This window comes from Manihot esculenta, chromosome 12, assembly GCF_001659605.2.
Source record: "Manihot esculenta cultivar AM560-2 chromosome 12, M.esculenta_v8, whole genome shotgun sequence".
NCBI classification, from domain to species: Eukaryota; Viridiplantae; Streptophyta; class Magnoliopsida; order Malpighiales; family Euphorbiaceae; genus Manihot; species Manihot esculenta.
In genome coordinates, this window is record NC_035172.2 from 26,800,564 (window position 1) to 26,820,320 (window position 19,757).

Sequence of the window (19,757 nt, forward strand, 5' to 3'; positions counted from 1 at the left end):
GCCTGAAGACTCGTCTAGTGATTACCCACCTTCTAGTGCTTTTCGGCCGAAACTTGCCTTTATCTTTTGAAACTAACGCCCGAAGACTCCCCTAGCAGTTACCCGCTTTGTGGCACTTTTCGGCAGAAATTTATTTTTGTCTTTTGGGACTAACATCCGAAGACTTACTTAGCAGTTATCTGCCTCGTGGCCCTTTTTGGTAGAAATTTACCTTAGTTAACAGGACTAATTACCTGATCATATGGCGTAGCGAATACTCGCATCGTGGCCTTGGCACAAAATGCCTTAGGTAGCGGGACTAACACCCAGATTATGTGGCCTGGTGGATATCCTCCTTGTGCCCTTAGCATAAAATGTCTTGGTTAGTAGGACTAACACTCGAATTATTTGGCCTGGTGGATACCCGCCTTGTGGCCCTAGCATAAAATGCCTTTAGCGGGACTAACACTCAGATTATGTAGCCTGGTGGATACCCGCCTTATAGCCGTAGCATATATTGCCTTATTTTACGGGACTAACACCCGAATTATATGCCTGACGGATATCTGCTTTGTGGCTGTGATATAAAATGCCTTTAGCAGGTTTAACACCCAATTATATGGCCTGATGGATACCTGCCTTGTGGGCATTGCATAAGATACCTTTAGCAGGACTAATACTCAAATTATGGGGCCTAGCGGATACCCGCCTTGTGGCCGTGGCATCACCCGGATTATATGGCTTGGCGGATACTCACCTTATGGCCATGGTGTAAAATGCCTTTAGCGTGACTAACACCTGGATTATGGGCCTGGTGAATACTTGCATTATGGCCTTATTCTTGTCTCCACGCTTTCATCCTTCCAATGTTTCTCTGACTTTTGATTTTGCTTTTCACTCGTCCTTTTGTCCTATCTCAATGTTTGGACTTCATCATCTAACCTGATGTATTTTTGGGCTTTGTCCATCAGCTGTTGGTACGTAGCAGCTAGGTTCTTGATTAGGAAATCCATTAACTTGATGTTGCGTGATTTTTTCTTCAACGCTTCACATGCTATCTCATAATTTAATTCCTTCACCTGTATTACTTCTGCATTAAACCATGAAATAAATCTCCTTAAAGATTCACCCTTTCCTTGGCGGATCTTTCGCAAATCAGAGGAGAGCTTTTTAGGAGATATATAAGTAATAAACCTAGATTTAAATAACATAGCAAATTGTGCAAAGTTCTGAATTGAACCTGGGCTCAGATATCGGTACCATTTCTAATTTAAATCTGGGAGTGTTTGTTGGGAAATCCTGAGATTATTGCAACCCAGTTGCGCAGCAGAAAAATAAAATCTCTGTTGATTTCCTTTCCCAGAATTCGAGTGCTTCGTTTAATTCAAAAAATTGATATGAGACTAACCTGTTAATCTCGTCAAGAAGAAACAATGCCGGACTGATGGTGCTGCCTTTTCAAACGAACACCCTCTATGGTATCCATACGAACGTCTTCTATCCTTCTAGAGTGCTAGCTCTCTCAAATATGGATAGATTATGTGCTCCACAATCTGCAATCTTTTAGACTGAGTTTTCTCAAAACCGTCGTCCACCCCCACAATTCGTAGTAGGAGTATTTATATATTTCAGTCTTTTGTTTTCCACCAACTCTTTTCCTAAAAGAGTTGTGCTCAGAACCCACTATCACAATATCACAGATACTCAAATATCTTATGTGATTGAATCCTTTATCTGCAACACTTACAAATATACTGCAGATCTTTTAAATATTATTATCTCATAATAATAAATAATTAAGGGAAAATTACTTTTTAGTCCCTGAGGTTTAACGTAATTAACACTTCTGTCCCTCTATTTTGGCGACCCAACACTTAAGTCCCTCACTTTCTCTTCCGTCCAAATTCGTAGTCCTTCCGTCCATTTAAACCGTTTGGTCAAAGAGTCAAAGGTGAGATGTGATAATTTTTTCCAAAAATACCCTTCTTTCAATGTGAAGAAGAAGAAGAAGAAGAAGAAGAAGAAGAAGAAGAAGAAGAAGAAGAAGAAGAAGAAGAAGAAGAAGAAGAAGAAGAATAAGAAGAAGAAGAAGAAGAAGAAGAAAGAAGAAGAAGAAAAAGAAAGAAAGAAGAAGAAGAAGAAGAAGTTGAAGAAAGGGTAGGAAGAAGAAGAAGAAGAAGAAGAAGAAGAAGAAGAAAGAAGAAGAAGAAAAAGTTGCAGAAAGGGTAGGAAGAAGAAGAAGAAGAAGAAGAGGGTTAATTTTGTCAATTCACGTGTCCCAAATGGCTATTTTGGACGGAAGGACTACGAATTTGGACAGAAAAGAAAGTGAGGGACTTAAGTGTTGGGTCGCCAAAATAGAGGGACAGAAGTGTTAATTACGTTAAACCTCAGGGACTAAAAAGTAATTTTCCCTATAATTAATAATAATAACACTTTATTATTATTAACTATATTAATAATTAATATCAATAATAATAACACTTTATTATTATTATTAATTATATTAATGATTAATAATAATAACACTTTATTACTATTAATTATATTAATGGGCTTTGGGCTTTGGGCTTTTAGCCCATTAATATGACATAGTACATCAACAACATTCTTTTGTGTGTGACCCAATAGGCTCATATTAATTGGCAATAGGTCTAGTCCCACAAGGCCCATAAGTCATAAGTGGCCTCTAGCAAGACATTATGACTACCCAACTGATATGAGGATCAATAGTCCAATAAAGCCTAATAAATAGAACATGAATTAATCCCTTTCTCACACGATATCTAATTTGAATATAAGTCATGGTCAATGTCAAACTTATAATGTTCAAACTTATGATTTCTCGATCTCTAAGTAGACTGATAAATTCAAATGATATCGATCACACTATCAATTCATTTGAGCACGGCCATGCATTTCTCAGTCTCACTTATCGAAGGGCTTAGAAGATATCTCTCTTAGAGAGAGGGACAAATCCTATCTTGATTGTTCATTATCCTCTATATAATTTCTATCATGCTCAATCATAACCTTTATGATTGTCCGATTAAAGACAACGTTTGGTTATGTCAAAACATAATAGTCCTTATGTTGGAAACTATGACAATCTCAAGTCAAAGGATTAAGACATAACTACTTTGAGATTCACTTATGACAATGACCCATGTAGTGATCTCAATGCGGGTCCATCCAATACTTTGTTCTCTAACAAGTATCTATGATTATTGAATTATATCAACGTATACACAATCATCTCATGATTATCAATCAATAATCATACCAGTTATATTTTATTATTATCAACATAATAATAAGTAACCAGGGATGATAATCATTATTATATATGTAACATGCAAACAAATAATAATGATAAAAATCTCTTTTATTAATAACCAAAACGACATACAAAAAGGCTCAAGATAATGGTTTAGGGCATATACACTGATAGTGTTGATAGAAACACTCAACACAATACAAAATTATTAACATCTTGAAGCTACATTGTTGTTCTAATGATCGCTAGGTGACTTCTAGGATCTGCTGTTCTATCGTATTTGTCCAAACTTTGAAGTTTGAACTTGGCAAGAAATGTCTCTGCCAAGATCTCTTCTGATAGGGGCGAAGCATCATCCAACCCATTATCCTCCTCCTGCTCTTTTTGGTACCTTTTCACGGCCTGTATCATATTCCAATCAACATCCTTTAGAGCCTCGTCCGACAACTCCTCTTCCTCTAGCTTTGTCTTCCCCTTGGACTACGTTTGGATTGCCTCTGTCCAAGCTCTCAAGGTATCGATGGAAGCTTTCTCCCTTATCCTGGGAACTATGAAGGAGGCCTCCTCCCGAGCTTTATACTGCTCGAGAGTGGCTTGTAGCCTTTTTATGTATTCAAGCATCTGCTCATTATTTAGGTTGCTCAAATCAACCTTATTGTCCATCGATGGGGTGTTTTGTGCACTACTAATAGTAGAGAAAATGATTACGCTCTTATTGGCAGTAGTTTTAACAGCAACTCATGAATTGTCAACCATTTTAAAGTATAAAATAGAGAAAAGATTGCTTTTGAAGAGAAAATAAAAGACCATATCTCTAATCCAATAGAACAGAGATAATCCAATGGATTTTCCAGTAACAGAACCAAATGATGTGGCTGAAACAAGATCGTGTTGTGATTGATCAATCTACAAGAAAAAGAATGCGAGGTGATGGGTACCACTCCATGCTCAAGTCAACAAACTGAAAAAAGGTGAGTGTAATGTAATGTTTTGAACTCAATAGTAGTTGTGTAAGAATTGTGTACCTTGATATCTGTAATCATTAGTTTTTATACTGTTAGAAGATAGAATTAATTATCGCATCTCTTGAAAATTCGACTAGTGTCAGCCAGTGGATAAGAGATCTCGCGATTGTGAGTGTAATAGGGATCTACTGGATTGCATTCTCTAATGGTAACTTCTTGTGGAGTCTCACCCCGTAGTCGATAGGACGAGTCTTGACGAAAGACTGATACCTAAAGTGTGTAAGTTTTATTTTCCTCTAGTAGAACCGGATATCATCTTATCAAACTTTTATTGCGTGGTTCTATCTTTAAATGTCGACTCATAATCTACTTTGGGTAATTGTTGTGTTATATGAATATCTTAATTTTATGATTCTAAGTCTTTTTTCTTTCTTATTTAAATTAATAATTTTATAAAAATTTAATTAATTTTTTAAATAATTTTTATTTAAATGAGAATTTTTAATTTTTTTAAATTAAAAATTTTTATGTTAAAATAAATATAATTTTATAATAATTGATTTATTTTAAAAAATAAATCATATCATGCGAAGGATATGTGTTGGCATCATCTGAGCCACTTTTTTTTTTTTTCCGCATTGTGATTTTGCTTCTACCAGCACTTCAGTGATACTAAGAGAGGACGTGATTCCATATGCTTGGTAATTGCTGAATGCATGAGTTGCTCTGATCATTAGATTTCGTAGGTTTGATAATTCTGAGGACATTTATATATAAATAAATATATAACAATTTTTTCATCAAAATTTTTAAATAAAATTAAAAATGCTGATTAAAATTAATAATAAGTGAAAATATTTAAATTACTATATCAATTGATCATAAATTCAAATTTTATAAAAATTTATTATTAAAATAAGAAATAATAGGAAATGTCTAAGATTAAGTTGATAAAGTTAGAAGTTTGACTTACAACAGAAGAGGAGAAAATTATAAATTTTTGAAAATTTTTTCATGTAACCTAAATTTTATTCAAATTCATAAATATTTAACAAATTTCCAATAAAATTTACCCAAATTCAAAATTCAAACACAGCATTAGTGACTAGCATGACCTTGTCTGTGACATTAACCCATGGAAAGTTGTAATTTGATTTCAAATTAATTGAAATTTGAAATGATGAAATTAAGAATATAATGATATTGAAGATTTTTATTTTTTATATATATGTGCAAAATGCCCAGTATTTAATAAGATGGAAATTAAAAACTTTCAGAAATTAGAAAATGAACACACATCACATTGATAAGTGGTTGGTCAGAATTGACAGCGAGAAGGGAATGTTAAGAGACAAAACTGGGATAAAAAAAAAATCAATATGATGGCTTTTATATTCCACACTCGTATTTACGAACAATATAGATTGTAAATTTGGTGGAAATTTTTTGAGTGACATTGACAGATGGATTTTCGATTTGTTTATATAAAATAATTTATAATAAAAAATATTTTAAAATAAATAATTTATTTTTATTATATAACGATATTAATAAATTTTTTAAAATGTATAAAATAATTTTTTTAAAGAAAATAAGTTATTTTTCTTTAAATTTAAAATAACTTAATTTTTTTACTAAAACAATATTTTCTTCTGATATTTTTTTTAAACATTACAAATATTAAAAATTATGAGAATTAATCACATTAACCAATTAGTTTTAAATTTTACGACAGATTTTAACTGGACCTAATTCGACGAAGACCCACAATAACTTTAAAAAAGAAATTTTAAGACATACACTTCTAAAATTGTGATAAGAGTTGCAAATCTATTATAAAATTCAATATAAAAATTATATCGTTTAAAGAGTCAATTTTGTATTTTAATTATTTTTTTGGATATTTTCATAATTTTGCATATTAAATTTTTATTTTTATTATAAATAGTCTCATTTGACTATTAGAAACTCACTTTTTAATTTTTAAAAAATTTAATAAAATTATTCATATTTCAGCCTATTTTTTCTCTTATATCGTGTTTGACCAAATGATATTGATTAAAATTTTTAACGAATTTATCAATTAATTTTCTTAATAATAACTACCATAAAACAAATGAAACTTTAATTTTAATATTTCTTACATTTCTATAAATATAAGATTTTACTTAAATTTTAAAAAATGTATTTTACATATTTACATATACAATTGCATATATAAATGTGAGCCTTTAATTAAATTTGAAAAAAAATACAACAAAACATTGATTGGCGAGTGGGTTCTAGTAGTGATATTTCTGTGTGGCACCCTCCATGGTTGCCTGATCCTCATAATTCTTTTATTTCTACACCTCCTCTTGAGTCTTGTGCTATTAATTGTGTTTCTGATTTAATTGTTGAATACCGTTGGAATTTGCCTCTTATTGCTTCTATGTTTAATGAACGAGATGTTCAACAGATTTTATCAATTCCACTCAGGCGATCATGGGTGTCGGACTGCATTAGTTGGAAGCTTGAACGAGATAGAGAATTTTCTGTGAAAAGTGCTTATAAGCTGTAGTGTTTTTATGCTTCTCCTTCTGTATCTATTTCGGGCATTTAGAGCAAGTTTTGGAAATGCAAGGTACCCCCTAAAGTTCTTAATTTGTTTGGAGGGCACTTTCGAATGTGATGTCTTGTTATGATGTGCTTCAACGACGTCAGATGCAAGTCTATAATGTATATCCTATTTGTCAGCGTGGAAGTGAGACTATAATGCATAGTTTGATTTAATGTTCTTTTGCTCAAGCAGTTTGGATGCAAACTGATATAGGATGACAGTATCTAGGTGTTAATTCATTGATGGATTAATTCTTAGCGGTATTTGTTCCAACCTCTATTGATAAATGCAAATTAATACTCATGGTTTGTTGGGCATTATGGACTAATAGGAACTCTATTGTGTGGGAACATAAAGGACAGTCACCCTCACAAGTTTCTCATATGGCCTCACGGTCCCTATAAAATTGGACTGTTATTGCTTCTTCCTTAGCTACTGCTGCTGCATCAAATTCAGACCACCTGCATTCATGACAACGGCCACTGGAAGGATGGATGAATGTTAATGTGGATGCATCTATCGGCCCGAGTCTGGATTTTGTGGGTTTAGGTGCTATTGTACGTGACTCATAGGGGGAGTTTGTGGCGGCTAAAGGCTGGCGTTATCTAGGTTTCTTCTCAGCAAAAAACGCAGAAGCATATGCATTGTTAAAGTTTTAAGTTAGATAAACAGTGAAGGTTGGCAGTGGGTTCTGATTGAATCGGATGCTCTTTCAGTTGTTCAAGCAATTAATTTATTAGGTTTTTCCGTTAGATCATCTTTTTGTTTGATTGTTAGTGATTGTAAATCTTTTTTAAGTGATATCGTTAATACTAAATATTATTTTAGTTATAGGTCTGCGAATGTAGTTGCCCATTTGTTAGCAGTGGGTGCTCATTTCGAGTTGGGAGTTTGATATGTTAATCCACCTCCTTTTATCATGACTTCTTTTGTACAATAATAAAACTACAAATATTTTTTTCAAAAAAAAATATATATTATATAAAAACTAATTAATTAATCTGTACTTATGTTTATATTTTTTTAGTTTAAATTATTAAGTAATTTATTTTTTATTTTATATATTAATTAGATACGAATTTCTTTAACTAATGAATCAGAATTAATAAATCTATAAAAAGGTAAATTAAATTAATTATAAGCGTGATACTTAATATTTTAAAATTTTTAATTTTAATTTTAATTATAAAAATGAACTCCATATATAATTGTTATAAGACTTCTGATTTTTATTTTGAGTATTGACTCTTTAATTATTATACATCTTTCTTGTCTATAATAATAAATGATTCACAATAGTAAGATAGAGTTATTTGTAGACAGAACCATTAACCATTAAAAAAATTGTTAGTTTTGGCCCAGATAGTCTTGCATTTAAGAATATATCTTCAAATACGCAACTAGTTTCGTATTATATAGAAACATTAATTACTGTATACTACATAAGCAGAAAGTCTTATACGTATCACGTACGCTATTTTACATAATTTTTTTAACTTTTTTTTTTTATCTCTCAATATTGATTTAAGTATGAGATTGAAATTAGAGTCGCGCTATTAAACGCCATCCACCTTATATTTTTCTTTTTAATTGATAAATAAAATAATTAAAATTTTATTTTATTTTCATATTTTTAATTATAAAAATAAAAAAATCAACATGTTATCAAAAGTCAAGTTTAAATTTTTTAGTTTTTATATTTAAAAAAATGAAAAGTTATATATTTAGCATTTATTTTGAAAATTTTTCACCAAATGACAAAATCCAATCCTAAATCCTTTAGCAGAATATAAAAAAGTGAAAAGGGAGACATAAATTCAAAGATTTGTGGTAGTTGATGACTTACATTGCAGTTTGGTATATTTTATATTCCAATTAGATGACTATAAAACATACTTTTCCTAGAAATGGAATTTGTAATAACTTGGGCCTTAGATAAAACTTTCTTGGAAAAAGTTGGCCATTAATTTCAAGAATTACACAAGAAGGGAAGAAGTTGATGAGTTGGTCTCAGAAACCTAACTCTCTCAGAGATGGTTGGTCTCCATCAACTACATAGAATGGGAATGATATATTATAGGACATTATATAGCATGGAAACGGAGCAGAGCAGGGTTGGATTAGATTATAAGATTGGCGTCTACATTCCAATCTCAACTTAATTAATATTATCAACGTTTCGAACTCATTCAAATTTAGCTAGGTATCCATTTAATTTTTATATTTTAATTAATAATTTATGAAAAATATTTTTTATTTTAAAAAATTAATAATTTTAAAAGGATATTTAATTTTAATTTTTAAATAAAAAATATATTATTTATATAAATGAATTTGAATAATGGAGAAGTAATATATAAAATCTAAACCGGTCACATATATTAATTTTTGAATTCAAAATTTTTATATTCGAATTATATACCATTTAAATTTATTTTATTAAAATTCGATCGAATTAAATACTAAAAAATATATTATTTATTGCCGTCATCGATATAGTTTCAAGCTAAAAGTACGAGTTGAATGATTTTGTGAGTTGAATAGATTTCAGTTTTAAGTGAATTTGGTTTGAAATAATTTCAATTAAAAAATGGTTATGGTTCAAAAAGGTTATGATTTAAAGTAGTTTTGCTTATTATTATTATTTTTTTTTGATTTGGCTATTGTGAAAATTTTGAAACTACAATAACATTAATATTATGCAAATCATAATACATAAATTTATATTACTTGTGTCTATAATATATTAAGTTTCTATAGTTAAAAAAATTTTTAATTGGCCAATTTTGGTTTGAGATCAACGGTTCAAATCAATTGGTTTCCTTTTTGTTTTAGGGAGGGAACATCCACAATCTTCCCCTAATAAAAAGTCCTAACTCAGTTGATAAATCAAAACTATTTGACTAATTTCAATATTAAATTTAACCGATTTGATTCATGATTTAAATCAAACCATGCTGAGGACTAAGCAGAAGCTCATCAGTAGGTGCAACAACATTTAAAGTGTGGGACATATGAGCAAATATCCTGTGATTTAATGTTGAAGTAGACTGTTAAACAAGTTATAGATGATCTTAATTGCTACTTTAACTTCCAAATTTGGGAAACTCATTCTTCTAAAGGTTAACTACAACTATCATCACTCTCCCTTTTCAATTGCATATTGAGTGATCTATCATCACATATCTTTCAGATTTTGTGTTGCAACTGTCTTCTCAAATTTTAATCCCATCTCACCTCACTCCCATAAATACAATAATAAGGATTATTGAAAAAATCAAATTAAAATATTTGTATTAATTTACATTTACATATAAAATATTAAAATAAAAAGTACTAAATTGAATTTTAAAAAATTAATAATAAATTATAATTTAATTTTTAAAGTTTTTTATTTATAAAATATTTTCATTAGTTTACATTTTATTTCAAAAGTAATAATTTTTGTATTTATTATATATAATAATAGATATCTTAATTGAACAAATATTTGTAACAAATAAATTCCTACTATAAAATATTATATATCAAAGTGTTATTATATATCTATATTTAATACTATTGTAAATTCTGTACATACTCTTTATATATGAAAAATTTTATTTCATATATATTAATAATATTAAATAAAATAAAATATTATATGCTTTAATTTACAAAGTTTTATTCCGTTTTTAAAAATAAATGATGGATAAATAATGAAATTTAAAAAAATATTGATAAAAATATTTATTTTAAAAATTATTTTATTAGCAAATAAAATTTTAAAAATTATATTATAATTTATCGTATTAAAATTTTAATTCAGTATTATATTTATAATAAATTTGAAATATGTAATTTTATTATTTAAAATTTAAAAATTTAAATATCAATGTAAATTAATGCAAATGTTTATTCAAGATTTCTATAAAAAAATTTTTTGATAGCGCTCGTAGGTTTAATAGTAAATGAATCTGATTAAATTTAAAAAATTTTATATTCTAATTCCCATTTAAAAAAAACTTTTTTTAATAATATCATCCCATTTATATTTTCATTTTAATTGAAGGGAAAACCATCTAAAGTACATTGAAAAAATCATTGATACATTTTCACCATGAGAAAACGTAGTTACGAAGTTTATCGTTGAACAGTTAATACTTTAAGAGTTCATATTTCATATCACCAAAAATATTAATAATTTATTTTGTCAATTATTTTTTTATATAATTTGATTCATAATTTTTTTTTATTTTTTATACATTTTTTATTTGTTATAATATAATTCTAGGTCCCTATAGTTCACTTTTTTTTCTAATTTGAAATAATTTAGTTATTAAAATGTTGTTTATTATCACAATAATTCTTATACGTAAAATTTATATTATAAAATTGAGTTAATGGTACAAAAAATTCAATACTTTTAATTTTATTTTAATTATATTATGTATTTTTTTTATCAATTAAAATATGTAAGTTGTTTCAATTATATTCTGCTGTTATTTGTATCATTAAAAACTAATGAAATTGATAAGTTAGTAAATTTTAGAATAAAATTGATAATAATTTAAAAGTTTAGGGTAGAATTGTAATAAAATTAAAAGTATAAAAATTTTTTTGCAATTATTTATTTTATTAATATTTTTTTTAAGAGATGGAAAAATGAAAACTGAATTTATAATTTTAAATAAATTACATATTTTTTAGTCACTTAATTAAATTAGATTAGACAATCAAATATTTAATTTATATATTATTAATTTTTTAAAAATTCACTCTAAATATTAGTATAATTAAAAAAAAGTGATAGATTATGAATTTTAAAAATCATATTTTAATTGAAAAAAATATAAAATATGATTGCAACAAAATTAAAAATAAAATTTTTTTTATCATTAATTCTATAAAATTTTAAATACTTTCATATTTATAACTATTTTAAATAATAAATACTAAAAATACTTTATTAACTAATAACATGCTTTTTCTAATAGTATATAATAGTCATTAACAAACTATATATTTTACTAAATTTTAAAATTTTTGAAATTATTTTTACAAAGATATAAATTGATACTTGAATAAATGAATAATTATAAAAATTTATTGTAACATGAATTTTAAGAAAAAGATACAAAAAATTTTATTTTTATATGATGCAATATACGCCAATGATTTTAACAATAAATAACCATATATATAAACTCTTTTAAGTTTCATTTTATTTATAATTTATAAACTTAAAAGTAAATTTTCAATTAAAATTTCGGTGAAATTCTTTGTTTGGAAAAAAAATTTCATTGAAATGAATATTTAACTTAAAGTAAAAATTTTATTTATTTATTAAAAAAATTATATAGTCATGACGCAAAAAATTTAATATTTAATAAACAGATTATCTGTTTTAACTACTACTTGAAAAATAATATGTAATTAATTCGTATTTTATATTTAAATAATTATAATTAATATATGTATATATATAAATAAGGAATGTTTTTGTTTATAATTTTTTAATACTATTTCAAAATGAAAAGAAGTAAATGGCAGAAATAATACGTTAATAAAATCAAAGGTTAGAAACTAAATTATTATACTTTGAAAAAAAGGTTAAATTATTATGTATTTTTTAAAAAAGCAAGAGCTAACTTTTTTCTTTAAGAATTAAGTATTAAATATAGCTCATAAAGACATATTAGTCAGTTGGAATTTCCATACTCTTAATTTCCTGTTAAAAAAAAAATCATAATATATATAGGTCAGTGATCAATCAGTGCTTATATAAACTCAGCCATTAATTATTTGAATCCATTACAGGGCAATTCCACTTATATCCTTTTGAATTGATCTAGATCCTTCACCCCAAACTCTTGTCAATCAGTTCAAAATAAAAAGAAAAAAAAAATCTTTTCAATCAATGAGCACTTTACATTAATAATCTCACACAACTTTATTCTAGTTAATAGGATTTCACCAAATGAAAATTATCCTCTAATATTAAAAGTATATTAAGAAAATGAAGAGAATATATTAGTAAATGAAAGTATTTCCTTGGGAAGCATCCTGCCATCTGAGTGTCGATCTTCACCCAGCACCTTTTCATATATAGTTTGTTTTTATTTAGTTTTGTTTATTAATCTCGTTTAGGGAATTTTAAGTACTCTTGGAGTCTGGTTTTATTTGCTTCGATGGGACACTGACTCCGTTGTACTTCTAGTCGTTGCTTTTATCGGTGGTTTCGTATGAACAAATAGGTTGTGGGGAGCATGACAACTGGAATTGCCTCCTAGGGCACCAGTGGAGGATTCAGTGACTTGGGTGTTTGGACATGTGGTTAGAGCTCTGGCTGTGAACTTTCCTATGATGGCTGGCGATGATGGTTTCTTTGTTTGGACATGCTTCTGCTTAGTCTATCGGCTATAAGGAGGACGTGGACAACTTTAGCATATGTTTACATGTCTTGCTTATTTGTTCGGTTTGGTGATACATGGACTTTGAGTTATTTTTCCCTTTCTTTTTGTAATGAGGTCTTGTAGGATTGTCTAATTTTTGTAATGGATTTTTTTTTTCTGTTTAAAAATTATTTTCACAGAATTTCTTAATATTAATTAATATCCTTTTATTTGATTGAATTAAAAATATATAAATATAATACAAATATACATAAATGAATTCTTAAAACAGGACTCAGCCATGTAAAAAATAACAAAATAGTACAACTTTGACTATATATAGATTTGTGGTATGCATTTTTGTCAAGTGATAAGACCCCACATAAAGGATATATGGGAAAATAAACAGATAAGAGCACAAGGAACAATTGAACCAAATATGAAATCAAAGCCAATGCTAGTAATCATGGAAACAAACAACTTACTTCAAAATCATAAAGTTAGAAATACTTAAATAAAAAATTTATATATTTTTTTTATAAATATGAATTTAAATAAAACAAAATTAGAATTAATATTAAGATTAAAATAAGATTCATTAATAATTTTTTAAATTATTAAATTTATTAAAAAAATATTTATTAGTCTTTATATTATAATAAAACTCACTCGTTGACTTTTTTAATTTTAAAAAATAAATTAATACATTTCTAATATTTTAAAAAATAAATTAATTAATTTTTCAACTAATTTTAATCATAACTGTTTTACTATTTAATTTATATAATTTAAAAAATTAATAATTATTTATTTATTTAATTTTATAAAAAAAATTATTAATTAATTTTTTAATATTAAAATATTTTAATTTTTTTTATAATATTTAAGTGTCAAATTTAATATAAAAAATAATTAATAAATTTTTTAAGATTTTAAAAACATTTTATTATATTTTTTAAAATTAAATAATTTGTTTATAACGTAATAACAATAATAATTTTTTTAATTTATTATAATTTTTTTTTTTTTTGGGATTCTTGATGGCTCTTCTAAAAAGAAATAAACAGTGAAAACAAAAAGAGTCACGCATGTGAATGTGATAAGCATTCTTTAGAAATGTAATTAGAAGCTTCCTTCTCCAAGAAACGACGCCACCACTAACTTTTCCATTACAAATTCGCAGAAAGGAAATGTTTAGTCTAGTCCAGATGGCTGGTTAAGGATTGGATTTCCAATTTTATTTTTATAGTTATTATGTAATAAGCCTTATAAAATATTTTGAACATTGTAAAAAGGAAAAAAAATTCTCTCTCATCATTTTTCTCAGGAAAATAAAAAGCGTGTTGTTTTGGTCTCTCTCTCATCTCCTTGCCTAATTGCCTTTGCCTTTGAAAGAGGCCCAAAGTGGGTTGTTTTTTCTCAAAATTTCTAGAACTCTCGCATCCACTTCTCTCTCTTCATTCTCTTTCTCCCTTCTCTATAAAGTCCACGGCACAAAGCCATGGCGAAAAATATTTCCCTTTGGGGATTCTGAGAGAAGTTATGGTCTTGGGCTTGTGTGTTTTTACTCAAACCATACTATTCCTCTTGGCTGTTTACATCCATGGAAGCAGATAGGCAGAAGCTCTGTGACAATCTTGTTAGTTCTAAATTTTTTCTTTCTGGGTTCTATTGCTGGGGCTGGGAATTCTTGACTGCTCTCTTGCTCTTTAGTTGCTCCGCCTAATCAAATCCAATCTCCCAAATAATCTTTCTTTCTTCCCTTTTCTTTACTCTGCATAGGCATATAAATTTTTCTTTTTACTCTTCTGGTTTAGCTATTTGTTTCTGTTTTTGGGTGGGTTGGTGAGGGGTAAATCGGGAACAAATGGCGCAGCGGTCAGTTCCGGCGCCTTTTTTGACGAAAACTTATCAGTTGGTTGATGATCCGAGCACTGATGATGTGATTTCCTGGAATGAAACTGGAAACACTTTTGTAGTCTGGAAAACTGCAGATTTTGCTAAGGATTTGCTTCCTAATTGCTTCAAGCACAACAACTTCTCTAGCTTTGTTCGCCAACTGAATACCTATGTAAGTTTTCTATAATTTTTTTTTCTCATCTCCATTGATTCATTTGCGCTTCAAGCAATAATTTTATTGTTTGCATGTCTTTGTCCTGATTAGCTTTTTTCTAGTTTCTTTGTTGACCGTCTTAAATATTTCCATATTGAACTTTCGCGATTCTGTTGATTTTTATTCCCTTATAATCTGGATATTGGGTATAATGATTAGTTATAGCTCTTAGCAATGAATGACCAAAGAATTCCTTGATTTTCCCAGCAACCAAACAGTCCGTTTTTTGGGTTATAGGATTGTTATGTGGTTGGTTGATGGAGGACTGGTTATCTAGATCAGAAATTGTATGAGCAAGTTTATGACAATTGATCGGTGACTTTTAAAGTGAGTGGAGTCGATTTTGCCCCTGTTTAGACGGGGCAACGGATATTAGGTAAGGGATAGAATGGTCTTTTAAGTTATTTTTATTGTCTGGGTGTATTCGTATTTCGTATCAGTGGAGACAGCTTTGCATGTGGGTCCATCTGGATCATTCATGGAGTCGCAATATAAATAAATAAGTCAATATTTTATTTTTAAATTGTGGAATCAATTGCATAAACGTCTCCTCATGAAAAAAAAAAAATTGAATAAAAGGCTTAAATTTCTACTGAATTCTTGATTTTAACCCTCGGTTAATTTATATAATTTAACCTATTTTATAAATTAAGTTAAATTTTTATTTTAATTGTACTAATTTTATTTCGAATTTATTTATAATTTTTAACTATTTATATTTGTTATATTAGCTTAATTTTTTGGAACATTTTAAAATTTTTCTGTTATTGAAATCTGTTATGTGCTTAAATAATTCGATCAAACATAAAATCTAATTTATATTGATGTTCAGATTTTAGAATTAATTATATTTTATTTTTAATTTAATTACTATTACTGTTGAAAATATTAGTGAGAAAATTACTTTTTTAAATATATAAATTAAAAATTTAACATTACTTTTAATATAATTTGATTACAATAACATGAAAATAATAAAATAATAATTTTTGTTATAAAGCGGTTTTCTGATATTTTTTTAAGATTAATCTTCAGAATGAAAAGAGTAATATCGAGTGTGAATCGGAAATATTATTTACATGGAAAAGGATCAAATGTCGATTTCAAGAGGAGAAGAATAAGAAATGCAAAAAATTCATTGGATAGAGCTGCCGATTTTCAATTGCGTGCGTAGATACAAAAACATAAAGGAAAAAAAAAAAAGAAAAGAAAACTCCTTTAGTCCAATTGCGTATCCAAAAACCAGATCATCTTGTTGGCCGGCGGCGCCGATTTTCAAACCAAACCAACTCACGATGTATATCTCCATCAACCCAAGCCAACGTTAGAAACTGTCCTCCAATTTCCAAGTCAGCACGCTTTTTCCCATTTTGACTACAAAAAGCCAAAAACCTTCCACGCGTAGGACTAGAATATTAAATGTTGCTTCTGGTAGTATACATATGTATATATATTAAATGTTGATCTAAGTAATTTAGATTTTATGTTTGAATTTTTTTTACATGGATTTCTTATTCGCTTTTATGAGGTTTGCATTATAAAATTTAGCGATCAAAAAGTTATATTTCATATGTCATATAAAGGATTAGTTGATTTAAAATAGAAAAAATGAATCATTTTAGGAAGTTTAGTAAAAAAAATTGACTTTTGATTATAGATATAAACTGTCACTATTTTTATTACTTTAATAAATTTTCATACAATAATTACTTTACAAAAATTATATAATTATTCTGTTTTGGAATAAGTATAGATTTATTTTATTAAAAAATTAAAAGAAAATATATAAATGTGTAATTGATTTCGAACAAAGCGATCGACATTGGTTTATGGTGAGAATTTAGCTCTAACACGCCTCCAATTTTACTGTTTTACAGGGCTTTCGAAAGATCGTGCCCGACAAATGGGAATTCGCCAACGAGAATTTTCGTCGAGGGCACAAGGAGCTCCTCGCTGAAATCCGTCGCCGGAAAACGGTAACTCCCACTCCCACTCCAACACAGACTCCGGCTGCTTGTAAGTCCGGAGGAGGAGGATTAGCCACCTCGCCTTCAAACTCTGGCGAGGATCTAGGGTCCACTTCCACGTCCTCTCCGGATTCAAAGAATCCAGGATCAGTGGAGACTGCAGCGACGATGACAACGCAATTTGCGGAGTTATCAGGAGAAAACGAGAAACTGAAAAAGGATAATGAGTTGCTAAGCTCGGAGCTAGCGCAAGCTAAGAAACAGTGCGACGAGTTGATTGCTTTCTTGACCGAGTATGTGAAGGTGGGGCCTGATCAGATCAATCGCATCATGCGGCAAGGAAGCTACTGCGGATCCACACTTGATGGAATAATGAGTGCGGCCGCTGGTGTTGATGATCACGATGTTGACGCAGGAAATGTGGAAAACGATGACGGTGAGGATTGTGGTGGAACCAGCGAGAGTTTCAAATTGTTTGGGGTTTTGCTAAAAGGAAATACCAAAAAGCGGGGTCGCGGTGAGAATCTCGGATTCGCCGGGCCCCATGCAAAGGAAATCAAGATCTGCAACTGAAAAACTAGGAAGGGCGTGCAACGACGCATGATAAGCTTCATGCGGTTGCATACACCTGATCTGAAAGTAGAAAGAAAAATAAAAAGAAGTCTGTAATGGTTTGTCTGCATCTGTAATTCAGAATTCAGTAGTTTGTGTTAGGGAAATAATAAAGAATGCAAAACTTAGCGTGTTGTGGGTGTGGTCAGGGGTGAAGATCAAAGGCAAATTAGGTCATTATCCCCCTTTTCTTCTTCTTCAAGTATAACATAACTTTTATTTTCTTATAGTGTAAAAGTTTCAATTTAGAGATATTTTGGTCAAGTTTTCTGATTAAAATTGTTTTCTGCTATTTATTTTTTTGGGTTATGAGGTTATTGATAAACAAAGCTCATGATGTGAGAAGCATGATCATGGAATCAAAATTTCAACCATTTGATTCATGCGAGTGAGAAAGAGATAATGGTTATAGTTGGCCTAGGATTGCAGCCTCGAAAAAGATGAAGCAATATAGGGTCTAAGATCCAGCATTGCGGTGGCCGAAACTAATCGGAGAAAGCAAAATCAAACCAATTCTTGCAGACCTTTCTCTCAATTTTCCAATGTTGTTTTGGTAGCTCTCAACATTGATGCTATAACTGGATATCGCCAGGGGAGGAGGATGGTCTGCCACACGTCAGCTAAAGGTTGTGGTGGCTAAAGAAAGAAGAGGAAGAAGGGACAGAGGGAGAGGATAAAAGAAAAACTATGCCAGGAGGAGATGCGCGGACTGTAATAGGTAATCTAATTGGTTTATTTTTCTCTGTATTTAGTTCTCCTTGCAAATCGATAGTTTAGACTATAATTTAATGTGATTCAAGCTCTAAAGTTGGAGAATCATCTTCCCAGTCGTTGTAGGCTTTCAATATATTATAATAATGAAGTATGATTCGAGAGAATATTTGAAGTGGGTAGAAATGTACAAAAAGATAAGCTTCATAGACAGAGCTGAACATGCCTGTATGAATACAATATTAAAGTTTAAAGGCATGGTATCACATTGAATCTAGATATACATATTAATAACCATTTAGCACATGGTGTCAGTTGACAGCAATGGGTCACAGCAGCCATTGGTCAATGGCTCAGTAAAACATGTTGTAAAATGAACTCATAAACTGAACAGCTAACATGGGAAGGCTTTGATTGAGTAGATTTTCCAAGTATGAACTATCTATATAGAGAATCGAATATTGCATAAGCGATTCAAAAGCTAGGCTCTAAATTCTAGAAGCTCATATGCGTATATGAGATATAGACTTGTTTAGCATGTTTCATGTCTATTTTAGATAGTGTGATTATTGGGAATTTGCTTCTGTCTTCTTCTTTTGGAATTGTTTACTTTTAGCTCTGTTTGAGCATTTGAGTTGGGCTTGTGAATTGGGTACCATTGACAGTGGATTTCAGAGAAGTATCCTTTGCTAACCGTGAGGTGATGATTTCATAAAGCCAAAATTTTGCTAACTTGATCCATTAAACAGCTGGATTCAGACTTTTATCATCCTTCATATAGATATATGATTGATTTTTAATAGGCAAAAGGTTAAAATATGGCCTTCAACTTTTTGCCAATCTCAATTAAACTGAGAACGGTTTTCTCTCTATGTCTAGGGATTTTCTGAGAAGTTTTGTCTTATGTCTTTCTGGAGTAATTGGTCTTTTTACCTTTTTTGGAAGGTGCAAAGAGAACACTCCCTCCGCTCGACTATAGATTTACCTTTCCCTCTATTAATTGGAGAGGTAGATACTGTTAGGTTTGTTTTTTACAACAACAGCCTTCTTTGTTGGAGACTTCTTTAGTTGCTAATTGTTGTTATCTTTCTTTTCTTTGTGTATTAATTCTTGTTATTTGTAGATTCGGAGACTCCTTAGATTTTGGAGATAGGTGGCGT

The 19,757-nt window shown here is 29.3% G+C and overlaps 1 protein-coding gene across 1 annotated transcript; it reads left to right on the forward strand.

The window, feature by feature from the left end:
- Positions 1-14,590: 14,590 nt before the first annotated feature.
- Positions 14,591-18,150, forward strand: LOC110628248 (heat shock factor protein HSF24). Its single transcript, XM_021774817.2, has 2 exons — positions 14,591-15,265; positions 17,185-18,150. The coding sequence occupies exons 1-2, from the start codon at positions 15,062-15,064 to the stop codon at positions 17,845-17,847; spliced, it is 867 nt and encodes a 288-aa protein (XP_021630509.1). The 5' UTR covers positions 14,591-15,061; the 3' UTR covers positions 17,848-18,150.
- Positions 18,151-19,757: the final 1,607 nt, after the last annotated feature.

Excerpts from the sequence above, each read along its gene's own strand:
- LOC110628248 (XM_021774817.2), top strand. The coding sequence starts at position 15,062 with ATGGCGCAGCGGTCAGTTCCGGCGCCTTTTTTGACGAAAACTTATCAG. Across the intron at positions 15,266-17,184 it reads TTCGCCAACTGAATACCTAT|GGCTTTCGAAAGATCGTGCC; the intron begins GTAAGTTTTCTA and ends ACTGTTTTACAG.